At 39.1% G+C, this 14850-nt stretch overlaps 1 protein-coding gene across 6 annotated transcripts in view; it reads right to left on the minus strand.

Moving 5' to 3' along the window:
* Positions 1 to 972: 972 nt before the first annotated feature.
* Positions 973 to 14850, minus strand: part of PLEKHF2 (pleckstrin homology and FYVE domain containing 2) — a 38241-nt gene continuing 24363 nt past the window's right edge. For 5 of the 6 annotated variants that reach the window (XM_041122814.1, XM_030012890.1, XM_041122811.1 and 2 more), the window contains exon 2: positions 973 to 4379. In XM_041122814.1, the coding sequence (XP_040978748.1) occupies positions 3616 to 4365 (750 nt within the window). In that variant the 5' untranslated portion in view covers positions 4366 to 4379 and the 3' untranslated portion in view covers positions 973 to 3615. Of the gene's footprint in view, positions 4380 to 10951; positions 11037 to 14850 lie in introns of all 6 variants that reach the window. The other variant, XM_041122810.1, reaches the window with a different exon arrangement.

Here is a 14850-nt window from a genome sequence, read left to right on the forward strand (position 1 = left end):
ACCCCACTGCAAACTCAATGCTAATTAATCCACTCGCCCACTTTGTTAAACTTTATTTTAAAGTGAGTAACAGCGCTTCACCCTCACAGATTACTTCTTAGGTACAGGAAGTTCAGCTGCATCAAACCTGAAAGGAAAACAGTCTATATTATCTTAAAATAACAATGGTGGTTTAGGTGCAGAGGCTAAAATTAGTAGGCTTCAATTAAAACCTTCAGAAGAGACTTTTCCCTTTCCTGTAATATTTCCAGCAAACGAACTATGAAGTACTGGCAAAGAGTGTGCAAAATGTGAACTCAGCTAAAGCAAATAAGTACTTATTTCTCCAGTATAGCATCTTCTACAAAGCCGAAGCTGACTGCAGAGCCTTGCAAGAGAGACACTGCAGGCACTGCTGCTGCTGCTTTCACTCCACTGGATTTGGAAAACTTATCAAAAAAGAGCAGGTTAAGTCTACCACAAACAAAAAAAGTACATAAAATACACAGAGACTGACCATATTTAATCACTATTTTAAGATCTTAAGAGTGTAGAAGCACTGGGAAAGTACTAAGTTACTCTCCAGTTTGATACCACGAGAAGTCTCATCCCCAGTGGTGGTTCGATGGGGTCCAGAGCAGAGACCTGCAGCACTGGGGCTGGGCTGCTCAGCACCCCACCGCACATGAAGGGTCCTCCAGCCTCTTCCAGTGGCTTAACTGCCACTGGTCCAACAAAACCTGAACTTGGCAACACTCTTGGTCATCCTTATTTTAAAGGGTTACTCAAATGCATAAGTGGCTTCTTAATCCATAACTGCATTTATTTCCAATTTAGTCTTAAATCTCCTCCTGTCTGCTCATACTCCCAGTTTATTAATCCCTCCTGACAGTGAATAAACTTGCTGCTAAAATACTTGTCAAGATAAAAACAGCTGTCCTATTTTCTGTCACCCTTGAAGGCCCGCAGTTAAATAAAATTAAACACATAGGCTTGAAGCTACACCGTATATTTGTAAATAAAATAATTTGACAGAACAAGATTACAAAGTACGAAACGAGCCCTTTCACAAATTTAAGTACAAGAGAAGTCGATGTTAAGTCCATTTTGTAAAGTTTTAAACAAATACCACTGAGGGATAGGAGTATTACCATGAAACTTTTTTTTTTTAATGCTTTCTCAAAAAGCTTGGACCATATACATCAATTTCAGATGAAAAATCCCCCGCACACACATTGGTTTGGTTACAGCTTCAGGGATCAGTGCAGCACAGTGCAAGTTTCATTCACAGATAAAAAGACATTTGAAGTAGGTACAAGAACATTCTGCAAAATATAGGATATGATCTAACTCCTGGCAACCCTCTTTCCACCCCCTAAAAAGTGCTGAAAAGTAAGCACAACATATAGAAACCCAGGGAAAAGTACACAAGGGGACGGACTCTTTAACGAGACAAGTTAATATTTGACAGCTTAAGAAAGAAGAAAATTGCATCAGGAAGAAAATGATCGTTAGTCATTAGAAGGTATGTACAAGGGAGGTTTGTACTTTGATTCTGTAGAAAAACTGAATCTGACAAGTCTCCATTCCTGAAATATAGAGTAAGAGAGGTACAAAAAGTAAGCACTGAAAGTGCCTTCTCAGAATAGCCTGTTTTCCCCTGCTGCAGGTCACCATTCCCTCATCTTTCAAGGAATAAGTACATGTAACTACTTATTTCAGCTAGTCTTTGAGTATATACAATCGTTTATTGCTTATCTGGCAATTTTACAGAATCCTCTTGGTCCCTAGTCTCCATCAGAAAGCATTTTCCCCTTTTTATGTTTATTTCAAAGTAGATCAAATACTCTTCAGTGCTTTTAGAAAAACCCTTATTTTTAGAAATTGCCCAAGCTAAAAATATTAACGCAATTTTCACCTGAAGCAATGTATTGCAGACTATTAATGGAGAGTGCATCTTTAGCTACCAGAAATCTCACGGAGGGCTACAGCTTTGAAGTGCTCTGCTAATTTTTATAAAAAAGTTACAACTGACATTTACAGCATACAGAATGGGAGACTAGTGCAATATGCAGCATTGATTGTTTATTCAATAAATATTTAACCCAATTACGGCCAACCAAGGCAAACAGTGCAGAAATTGTCACTTAGAGATACAAAAGTTCAGCATTTTTTTGTTTCAAGTCAGTTGCTACTATATTGACACAACTATTTCAAAGAGATTTTTCTGCTTCAAAATTGATGCTATCATTATAAAAATATAGAAACATAGTATTTGGGGGTTTAACATGTCTTTGCAAGTCTAAATTTTACATTTATATGGGAACATGACATTTCTGTATTTAAGAGCTTATTAAAAATGAATACTATGGTAGAGACATTTTCTGCACTGATGATTTCATTATAGTTCTTAAATATATCTTTCTTGGTCCTGGGTATACATTTAGAATGAAATAACTTGCATCTCACATTTATCCTGAGGTCAGCTGTGTAAAAAGGAAACCCAATTTTATAAGGATACTTGCAGGCTTTTTGTTCAAAACATAAGGTTATTTTTAAACAAGCCAATAAAACTCCTGGGGAAAAAAAAAAAACCAATACAAACAACAAACACCAACCCTCTCACCAACGTTTTAGGAAAGAATTTAGTGTAATTTTGGGGAATTATTTCCAAATATATATATGCTATCACATCCAAATGCTATACACCCAACTAAAATTTCAGTATGGATTTGCCAAATTTGAAACTTAGAAACTGTTCTGAAAAGAATACGTATAAATCCCCAGGAAGAGTCACCCTAAGCTTCTCATCTCAAGATCCTGACCCGCAATGCAAGTCCTGCAAGGAGAACCCCGCTGAAGCCTGTGGGAATCTGCAGAGTCTTCAGGTCTGCCTGCACAGGTGAGGACGTGTGATTCAGGTCTCCATCACCCACCACAGGATGCGGTTATGACCTTGTCAAAGCTCCACTTTGAACACAGCAGTTATTTTCAATAGCACCAACAATCTCTCAGATACCAGCATCAGGCAAATACAGATGACACAGAATAGGTTTGTTTCTTCCTGAATCAGCACAATTGGTACAAGGCACTGCTTGGCATAGGAAGTCATAAATAAGAGCAAAACAAGACAATTTCCAAGTTTTGTGACATTTAAGTTTGTAAGTTATGTCACATTTCAACTTACTATATACCATGGTTAGAAAAACAAGATGGTCTAAGGGATTAACCAAAACATCACTGTTCCATGCATGCTTAGAGTTTTCTTCCCCATATCTGAAAAAAACCCACATAACAACATATCATTATGAAGCATTAGGAAGTATGAGTTGTTAAATTAAGAAGGTACATTTTATTCTCCAACCTTCCACAAAAAGTCTAACCTAGACACAACTCAAGTACAAGAAGTTGGAAAATATTCTGATAACATTTGCAACAGTCTATATCCCTGCAGAGGAGTGGAAAAACTATTGTCTAGAGAATTCATAGATTGAGGCACATCGCAATTGAAGATATTCAGGCATATTTTATGGCTAGAACAGGATTTTTCTGAGGAACCTCACTACAGACTTCCCCATAAGCAGCTCCATATGGTTTGAAACACAAATTGCAACACATGGAAAAAACATTTGGTCCTTAATCACTACTGTCTTCATCATCATCATCATCAGATACATCATTTAAAGATGATTTAGGTGACTGGCTGTAGGAGTCTGACCTAGTGGACTGACAAGCAGACATCTCCCCAGTAGAAAGAAGATCATAGCAGAAGTCGCAAATTCGCACAGGCTTGGAAGACTGGCTCGGGAGAAGAAACCTCTTTTCAGAGCAAGGCCCGCACACAACAAAGCCACACTTGCGACAGTGGTGACGACGGTTGACGGGTGTAAATTTTGCTTTCTGACAACGCATGCACACAGTGGCTTCCGAGTCTGGTACCCAGACAGCTGCATGTTCATTGCTAGGAGTCTTCCCACTTTTGGAAAGCAGATCAGAAACACACTTATTTATGTGGTTCATCCACTCAGACTTCTCTGTAGCAGTGGCAGCATAAACTGCAAAAGACTTTGTTGGTGTCTTGATAAGCCACCCGTTCCGTAAGTCTCCCTCATCCTGGATGGAATCAATAGTGACGTTTTCCAGCGGGATTATGTGCTGTTTATTGTATTTCTTCTTCTGGATGACAATGTTACCGTAAACGAGAATGTCATTGAACAGGAAGAACTGCCTCGCTTTGGGCTTCTTCCTACACAGTTTTGTTAGTACTCCCTCTCCGATCAGAACACGACCAGGAATAGTCAGAGGTTGACCAGCTGCTCCAAAGCAGTTTTCCACTATACTTATTCTTCTAGTATTTGCTTCACTGTTTGCCAAGCGATCCACCATCTTTCACAAGTATCCTAAAATTAGAAAAAAAAGTTTGTTGTTAGAACAGGACTGATTCAACAGCAGCCTTCCCCAAGGACGGTACCAACCCCGCGTTTCTTAAAATACCTAACAGAACCCGCTGTCTCAGAGGCACAGACTTGGGCTAGATTTAAATAAGTATTAACACCTAAGAATTTTTAGCAACCAATTAGTCTTTTTTTCGAAAGCAAAAATGTTCCATCCAGCTGACAGCTATCTTTATCACATAGACAGCACCTACAGCACTGCTCTTGAGAGCCTCTGGCAACAGACTAGGAGGCTTCCTCTCTAGTAAGGTTACTGCATCCTGGTTTAATGTTCATATTTCTCTGTATATCCTCCTGCATCTAGTCTCTGGATGGTAAAAGAAAGTATCATCCATCATTCCAAATTCCAATACTGACAGAAACATCAACTTAACTGAGCAGCTTAGAGACCCGTGTTTGTGTTAACACGACAAACAAAAATGATATAATTGATGTTCACATAGGAAACCACAACACCCAAGCTCAGTATTGCTCTTTTCTCAGTACGCAAACCTTAAATGATAGGCCAAAACCATGAATCTACCTACTAGAAACATTTTGTACAGGCCACAGCTTGTACCCCCCCCCCCACCTGCTTTCATGGCAAACTCTTGAGCCAGGAGCAGGGAGTGAGTCATGGCTGGTGACCCATTACCTGCTTGCTGCTGCCTTCTTTTTGCAGGGGCCCCACAGACCCTCTCTCCTTGCCTGCTCAAACCACATCTGCATCCATCATGATCAGGCGATGTACACAGGCAGACCAGCACAGAGGACAAGCCACACAGCTTGCAACTGCTCCCGAGAAAGACTGAGTGTCCTGCACCAGCTGAAAGTTTGGGCAAGAAGGCTTCATATTTCAGGAAGTGCTGTTAAGCTAAAGAGTACATACGTTCCAATTTCAGATTAAAACCACCCCTTGTCCTTCCCCAAGTAGCAAATGAGATTTTTCTCTTGTAAGGGTAAGATTCCTAAGGCATCCAACAGGGAACTGAAAATAAGAAGTAACTATAGTGATTCATACCTCGGCAAACCACTCTTTAGCCTATCTTTTACCCTAGAGCTTCCTGAGCAGAAGTCAGGCAAAGGAAACTCCTGCCAGTCTGATCCAGATCTGCTCCCCCAAAGCTCCTCCTGAGTACAGCCATGAACCTGAACCATGTGCTTGACGGAGCAGTGAGACAGCTGGCAGAGGGGAGTACTAAGGACAGACCTGTCTCTCAGCACGCAGAAGACGGCTCTCCTGTGCCTTCCTCTCCACCTACCAAAGGGCTGATGCTCACGACACCCTTTGGTACAACCACTGCTTTGAACAGGCCTGAAGGAGAGCAGAGTAGCAAATACTCTAGTGCCTGCTACCTGCGCTTCCCAACATGATCCCGGTTTGGGAAGCCCTCTATGTTCACCTACGTTTTCTTTTAGATCTATGCTGCCTGCCATCAATACAGCATCAGCCTATAACCGAGAAGAAACTGGGCTGAAGCAAGGCTCAGACTCGATGCTGCTCAGACTCTCGCTCTGCCATAACCTGATCCAGTCAATCTTCTTCCTATGAATCAAAGCTCAGCTACTTCCTTACAAAATAGGGATGAAACTTCTTGATAGGAATTTGGTGGCAGAGAAACCTCTCATCAGGCCTCATCTAAATAAGTATGTTACCTGTGATTATACAAATCCACATGCCCAATGTTAAGTGTGATTAAAAAATAACTGCTTTGAGAGTTTAATTAGTTCCACACTAAAATAGTTTGACAATTGGTCTTGCTCAGATATAACTAAACTGACCTTTTTTTAAGTTCTGCAGATGCCATCATCTTGTACCGAAGTCTGACACTGAAGACAGAAGAATCTATTAAAGATATTACTCAGCACTAGTTCTGAATTTTCTTTATGTGCCTTGCAGCATTAGTTACAATATGTGAGTACTTTGTTAACCAGTTTTATGGTTAGTGGAATTACAAAGCCACCAAATCTGAAATTATTTTGATCTGCAGAAGGTCAAGACAATACACAAACTGCCTTATAAAAAGTGTTCAAGAGATTTAATTGTGCTGCATCAAGGCACACAAGGAAGTACATCTATGCTATTTCCACCAGGTATCAGTCAAAGAAAAAAAGGCCGACCTCCTCCATTACCCTGTCCAGTGGCTCCCCATTTGATTAGTTAGAAAGTATTTTCTTAACAGTAAGCTTAAGTCATCTTTGTTGAAAAACAGACATTTCTTTTTGTTCTGCAATCAGAATAAATCATCACTACCTTCTTTATTAAGCTTTCTGAGGACTGAAATGCTTGTTACTTATCTCTAGAGAGAAGACTGGGAGTCCAAGTAGAAGGAAAAAAACCAACCCACAAAAAAACCCTGTTATTTCCATCTCCTTCACCAGCCCTACTTTCTGAACATTACTCTTGTCACGGTTCTTGAAGCTTTGTCCATCATTCCCTTTAAAAGATGCCCACAAGTGGACACTACTAAATCCCTAAATCCTTCTGCAACACTAAACTTAGCTGATATGGTTCTGCTTTGTTTCCCTCTGTGATGATACCAATTTATGCCATCTGCCCCCCTCCCCGCTCCCTTGTGCTGTTACAAAAGCTACACAGTGAATCAGATCAGGGCTGATCAAGTTGAGAACAAACAGGAGAGTTTTAGGGCTCAGGTTGGCAGGATAGCTGCAGTGGAGGGAGACAACGCAGGGATGGGAAGGGAGGTGCTTAGTGCCCTGCCAACAAAGTACATTGGCTTAAACTGACCAGTAAACAGAAGCATTATTTTTTTTTCTCCCAGAGAACAACAGAAAACTCAAATTACATCAATACAATTCTTTTTTTTTTAATGCTATGACTATACAGGCATATGCAAAATATACCTTTCAATAGACACCTTATCTCTTTCAAGCATTCCAAGCACCAATACTAACTTAGGTACATGGGGACAAAATACCCACCCTTTACATGTTTTATTCAGCATTAAGATCTAGCCACTTTTTTTTTTTTCTTTAAATATACACATTCCAGCTACCTACTACCACTGGCACTTGGGAGTGAGTTTTTCAGGTAAGTGATTGGCTTCACTTCTACTTATAGCCTTGTCTAACTCAGAAGTACCACTCCACAGGAACATTGTTGGCTTGTCCCAGCTATTATCTCTCTATCTACCAAGGAGAAAGTACTAAGGAGGGAATGCAAAAGATAAACTAGGAACTTTTTGATATGTATTTGCTGTAGTCCTAGGCTCAGAAATCAAATTCAGGTGCCTGACTGCCAAAGCCCAGGATTTGGAATGAGGGTTAATTAACTGCCAAATAACTACTCCCATTTAACAACATACTAGCAATAAACAGCCTTTGCAAGTGCCAAAGCTGAACCAACAACAACTTGGGACTTAGAAAGCAAGGAGTCAGTCACAGGGTCAGTCTAAAGTTATTTAGTAATCCCATGTTCCCTGTGAAGTGGGGAGGGAAATCAGTCAGCAAAGCGCAAAGGGGACAGACCAGAAGAATACACTTTTCTACAGGCACAAATCAATGTGCACTGCTTCTAAACTTACATTTTTATATGAATTACCTGCAAATTACAGCAAGTTAAATGCTTTTGCTAGTCCACAAGGGGGACCCCCCCCCCCCCCCAAAAAAAAAAAAAAAAAAAACACAAACAAAACCACCCCACAATCGTACTGGTGAGTTTCAGTGAAGCAAGCTTTTGGTGTGAAGTTACAGCAACCTGTAGGAAGCACTCACTGCTCCACAACTCCCAGCTCAGCACTCCCTGCACTCCCTGCCAATAAACAGCAAACTCAGTTCAAGGTCATCACGAAAGCTTTCAAAATACAAGTCACTGGGAGAAGAAAACAGGGGGAGAAAAGGCTAAAGGTTTTAATTAACTATTCTCTAGGACAACCTAAGAAAACAACTCTAACCAGGATCGTTTAATCATCATCATGGCTTGAAACCAAGACACATGACTCCAGAACTTGTGCTGAAGACTGTACTTTCAGCTTGTGAACAATAATCACTTACGGGACTTAAAGCAAGAATCTGGAGCAAGTTAAGGACTATTAAGAAAGAAAAGATAATCACATCTTTTCTAGATATAAACTTTTGTCTAGAACATTCAACAAATTCTCACCTACCAGCCTCAATTAAGGTAGTAAAAGTCACAGACTGCTGATGGGTTATTCCACCCTTCCAGGGCATGAATTGTATCCTCACACACTAATAGATTAGACTTTTTAAAATAAGCACTCCGACATTTTTCTCATATGTTTTTAAGAGAACTAAAAATTAAAAATCCATCTGAGATCCTATGCATGATAACGCTCATTCAGCTTCACTAATCTTTTCTGACAAAGGAAGTAAGTTCAGAAATGGATAATGAGAAACTACCTGGAAACTATCAGGATTACAAATAATAATTAAATGTGGGAAAAACAGATCAGGAATACAAAAGAGAAGCCATCCCTAAGTCACAAGAGCTAAAGCTAGGAGAAGAGGTGCACCCCTTCTTCTCACAACCACACAGACCAAGCAGATGTTATATTAAAATATTGTCTGGACACAAAGGAACTTTTAACCCCAAGATGTCACAGTCCAAAAGCTATGCAATGTTACCAATTACCAGTCTTTTAAAATTACAACAATCTTTTCTTAAAGCTTATTCAGATATATTATAAAGATGACAGATCATACCCTGGAACTGGGTGGCAATATCCTCCTCTCTACCAGCTAAAAGTTTCTTCTGAAGTTTCTACTGTAGGCCACTATAAGAAGCAGATACTGCATTACTGTCCTCAAGATGCAGAATCTCAAGACCTGATCAAACAAAGCAATTCAAGTGATGGCAAATTGCTGAAAACGAGCCCCAGATCTTCCCCAAAGCAAGTGAGGAATAAACCAGCACCATGGGCTTCAAAATGACAGGCTAGACAGCTCCACTTAAGGGGAGAGTGTGAGCATCTTATACGTAGTCTCGGTTTATGGATTCTATGAAATCAAAAACCTCAAACCTATTGTTCAGACTTTTATCAAGTTTGACTCCAGTTTCACACTTTTTGCAAATAAACTCCCGAAAGTCCCCACACCCTTATGCAAGGAGGACTCCATTTGTCTATAAGGACCATCAGACTACCATCACATCAGATTCATTTTCTGCATCCAGACTGCAGTGTAGTACTAGCTGCTAGTCAAAACATCACAAAAATAAATCACCTTGTAAGAAAAAGCTACACCATGAGCAGGGTTTAGCAGCCTTTCTGAATAAATAAATCTCAACTCTCAAAATGCTGCAATACCTTCAGTTTGTCCTCCTTCTCACACAGATGCCCCTAGTAAGCCCATTTCATGATGAAGATGCTGGGCAAAGGCTTTCACCTCCGAAGCATAATATGCTATTTAAAGGTGACAAAATACTTCATGACACAGAAAGCCCCAACTCTTCTACCATATGCAGAACTGTCTTTGACACTAAGTTAATTTTACTTTTACTCACAAGAAGCTTTACAGAAATAACAATTCTGTTATCAAGATATCAAGATCTTCTTGCTCCCTTATTTTACTCCAGTTTTACGTTTGTATCCTGTTGATGAGAACAGTTATCTTCAAAGTAAGCAAACTCAGATGTTACTGAAACCTTTGAAGAACTAACAAGTTACCCACTTACCTAAAACACAACCCATGTTGAGGAAGTCACATATTTACTACAGTTATTAACATTCCAGACTACTGCAGCAGGAAAATAATTCTGCTAGGGTTGCTGTGCATTGACAAGTCACTTACCACATAAATGTTTCTTTCTGCCACTGTATCCTGGTGACCAAACCGATGATCTCCCAGGACTCAATGCTTCTACAAGTCTTATTTAAAATAGGAGAATGTTTATTTTCTATGCTAGCTCTGCTCTTGATAGAGGCCAGACTAAACTGCACAGAAGAATAGCTGTAGTTGAAGACAGACAGAAGGAGTCAACTAAAAAGAAAGCAACCCTGACTGATATAGCTACACCTAATTCAACACTGCAGGAAAAGTTGTCTACTACTACATTAGCACTGTAGCAGCTGGCATGATCACCACAGAGTAGAACCACAGATAACACAAAGGTGCTGGAGAAGAAAAATGAGATGAAAAAAAGCTATTATGGCATAGTGATGCAGACTACATACAGCTCAGCACAGAAACAGTTCCTTACCCCAGCTCAGTGCATATTACCATCACAACCAGCACTCCCTTTAGACTGCAGGACAGGCACAAAAGGTATGCAGGAGAGGGACACAACCTGAATTCCCAACTTTCTTTGGCAATACAGCAGAACCAGCAGTGCTCCATTACTTTCTGGCCTGGGCAAGAACAAGTCTTGTCTAGTACACAGTCCCTGCTAACAAGCATTAATTAATAAGCATCTAATTTTTAGCATTATTTTTCTTCAACAATCCTTCAAGTGAGGAAAATGCTACTGGCCTTGCCATAATTGCCAGTTCATCTATCATCACCTTTACAATTAGCAATTAGACTGTTAACAACTACATTTAACACATTGCATTAATACAAACCAGGCAGTCTAGATTTCTCAGAGCCATGGTATCAGGATGCGGGCAGCTCATCCATTACTATGTACATTCACAGTTAAGGTGACAGCTTTAAAGAAAAAAAGAAAAAAGTGTATTTAAGCTGCTGGAAAAAGTACAAGAGCTCAAAACTAACCACACTGAGGCCCATCCAGTCCTAAAGCAGCAGCAGATCCTGGATGTTTCCAAGCCAGATTCAGTAACACAAGTCTGATAAAAAAATGTCACCAACCACAGTATCTCATCACACGATTAGAATGGATGAAATGAGATCTAGATATTGTTGCAGTGAAGCAAGTGTAGAGGATAGAAAAGAGAAGTCTCAGTTTCTGAGGAATACAAAAGGAATAGAATAAAGAAAGAAAAGGTAGAAACAGCAGATTGAAATGAAAGCACATTATATTTTGCCACCCAATAAACTTCTAAATAATTATCCAGTTGTCATACAGATCCCTTGTTCTCATACCTGCATTTGCACATACAGACATCAGCAGCTGTGTGTCCACCACATACACTCAGACCCATTTTCCTTCTTACCTAAGGGTAACATGTATGTTTCATAAAAGTTTCTGTTTAGAGTCACTTAATAAAAGGCAAAAGTTAAAGGTTTTATCATGCCTGACTCCACAACTCAAAGGGTCTGAATAAAATAGAGATTTCAAATAGAACTGAATCTTGGTTTATTATACTTTATCACCCAAGTTAAACACACAGAAGATCAATAAAACTTTTACAAGACAGAAACAAGTAAACTGTAAACCTAAGACAGACAAGGACTATCTGCAGACTGGGTATCTAAAGTGCATCAAATGACTGGTTTGTAAGAGGACTCATCTTTTGGATTTACAGAGGAAAATATCACACTCTCCTTAAAAAGAGTTCATCAGAATCAGTCATTTAGTACATAGTTATGTATTATTTCTTTTTAGTAATAGGTTTCAAATAATTGTTACATCAGACTCATTCAGCTTTCCTCTTGCACTTTGCCTATGCAAGAAGGACAGGCTAATATGACTTATAGTTGAATAAACACAAACAATAGAACCCTCACACATCCCTCTAATTTAAAGCTCTGTCTGAAATGGTAATACCACTACTTTTTGTGGACAAACTTCCAGCTATGAAGGCATCTCAGTACTGTAATACAGTACTCTAATCTCTATTAACATTAGATGTATTGCTCTTAAGAGCAACACTTGACTTTTTGCACCACTGCCAAGTAAAACACAGTGTAAATTTCTGAAGTGCAACCTGTTTAAGGAAACTTACCAATGTCTAATGCTTTGAAAATAGTTTTAGTATGGAAAATTGCTGAACTAAACACATGCACAGCACATATTCTAAGTTTCTGATACAGGTGAGAAGAGAAATTAGCATAAATTTCAAAAATCTTACTTTGGCCTCACTGGTTCCACCTCCTACACAGCCTCCTTCAATACATACAGAGAAGGACGATACCATCGCTTGTCCTGAATGTTTCACTGTCATCTTTGTTAGCAAAATTAAGCTTTCTATGCACTTAGATCTGATTAGCTGTAATCAGAATTCAAGCGTTCATGCACAAGTCAGCACTACCTGTCAAGGTAATAACAAGAGCTGGATTAAAGATGATACAGAAATACAAGCAAGAGGTATTTAATTAAAATTTATTTCTATCATTCAGTATGTAGAATAAAATGTTGAGGAAAATGAAGTTTTAAGTATCCATTAACCCATTTATGAATTCATTAATATTTCATTCTATATCTTACAGTTACTCAAATACATCTGCACAATAAACTGTGGGGGGTTTTAATATTAATTATGTATTTCCATTATTCACCAGTTGCTTTTTTATGAAACAGTGAAGAGACCAAATTGACCATAAAGTTAACTGAAATTAAAAGAAATTTCATCCCCAAAAATATTATGTTGAGAGGAGATACAAGTATGACAAACGCTTTCTAAAAGTCTTTATCACTGCTAAAAGCTGACATGACAGTAACAACTAAATGTCTGTACTGTGCTGAAGCTAGCTGTCCTGGATGGTGTTTAAGACATAAGACAACAACTGTCACTTGAAGAGAAATACAGCCTTCTAACAAGCAGTTCTCTAATAATTCTCTTCACAGAAGTATTCCCAAAACTGTTGTATTTAACAAACTGTCTTGCAATCGCTACTGTAACCAGCTGGTAAGGATGCAGAGGATAACCCTGATGATATCTGAAAGACACAAGTATCAAGAATGACAAAAAGCTACATCACAAGACTGCAAAGAAATAAGAAGGACCAAGAGATTAAAGAAACTGTAACAATGTAGAGATGAGAGCAGGAAAGGAGGCAATAAGATCCCTCTGAACTTCTTCAACACAGTCTTTATCCAGAACCACTTTTGACTAATCTGGTTAATGGCTGCAGCATTCAGAAAGGTACCAGTAGCAGGACAGAAACTTTGACTTGATTTACAGACAAAAAAAAAAATTACCTTTTCCTTAAGGCAATGTATGCTGTTGCCTCTCTGCACCATTTTTCAAACCCTTATTAATTATTGGCATTTAATAAAGTCAAAAAAGAAGCAAGATAAAATAACCAGAAAAGGATGGTGGCAATACTAAGGCTGCTTTGGATTACTCTAAGCAAGCAAAGATGCTTGTGACATTTTCATCCAAACGCTATAGAGAAAACACAGCGTAAGCATCAATCAATACTACACTGGCAGGAAAGCAGAATAGATGATACTGTGGACTTCTCCCAAGTCTCATTTCTATAATTTTCAGTATAATATTTTTTACATTAATGTGATTCTTTTATTATTTTTTTCTTCCCCACTGTGAAGACATGGCTTCCTGCATTGCGCAAGCCTGTGGAGCAATGGCTGCACTGTGGGGAAACGCATATGAGCTAACTCACTCTCTTACTGGTATATCCAGTACGAATCAGCAGTCTTAACCTTTCATTTGTCTCAACCTGTTGGCTAATGTTCTGGCATCAGCCACAGACTCGCAGAAACCACGCTAGAAATATGTTAACAGCAACCACGTTACTTCATACTGTGCAACCTGTGAATACTCAGCCTGCCAATATTTTAGAAAGCTTTAGATTATTTCTCAGTCCAGCATTCAGTCATGTCCAAATACATCATGAAAGCAAATCCATGCATTTGTCTAGTCAGATGTCATCATAAACCTATAATTACTGTAATAATCCAGACAGATCTGTTTGGGGTTTGTTTTTAAGCTGCTGCAAATGACTGTCACAAGTCTAGTCCCACTAAAACTCTTCTTGAAGGTACAACGTAGAAATGCCTATTTTAACTGCCTAACATCTTACAGTTTAGTAATTCTTTCAATACATTACAGTTAATATTAGTATACTCTAATTTCCAACTTACAAGGAAGGATTGCCATTTCACTTTAATTGACCAGTTGTGTAAGAATTGTTCACAGAATGTAAATGATTCTAAGTGAAGAACAACAGCAAAACAAACTTTATTATCAGACCTGCATGGCAAATGCATTACTCTTCAAATTGGCAATTGCCATTATCCAACTGAGCTAGGAATGCCTAGAAAGGCCAATTCCATTTTGGGGACGGAGATAATTTCTAGGCAGATCTTTCAAGATGTATGACCTTATATTCCCCAACACACTCAGAAGCTAGCTTGGGTACAGGAACCTATTTTTAGCAAAACACTATCCGTTTTGCCAAGCAGCATATGTATTAGCACAGCAAGAGCAGAGCAATGCTGTTTTACTACCCAGGCTACTCTGCTGAACAGTTAGAACACTGCCTGAGCTGCTGTATGCAGGCAAAACCACCCAAGTTCTGCACATTAGCTTCTCACGAGGTTTGGTATTTAACACAATAAACCTCAGCCAGAAAGAGAACACCAATTTAACCTGCT

This window comes from Aquila chrysaetos, chromosome 4 (genome assembly GCF_900496995.4).
Source record: "Aquila chrysaetos chrysaetos chromosome 4, bAquChr1.4, whole genome shotgun sequence".
Classification (NCBI taxonomy): Eukaryota; Metazoa; Chordata; class Aves; order Accipitriformes; family Accipitridae; genus Aquila; species Aquila chrysaetos.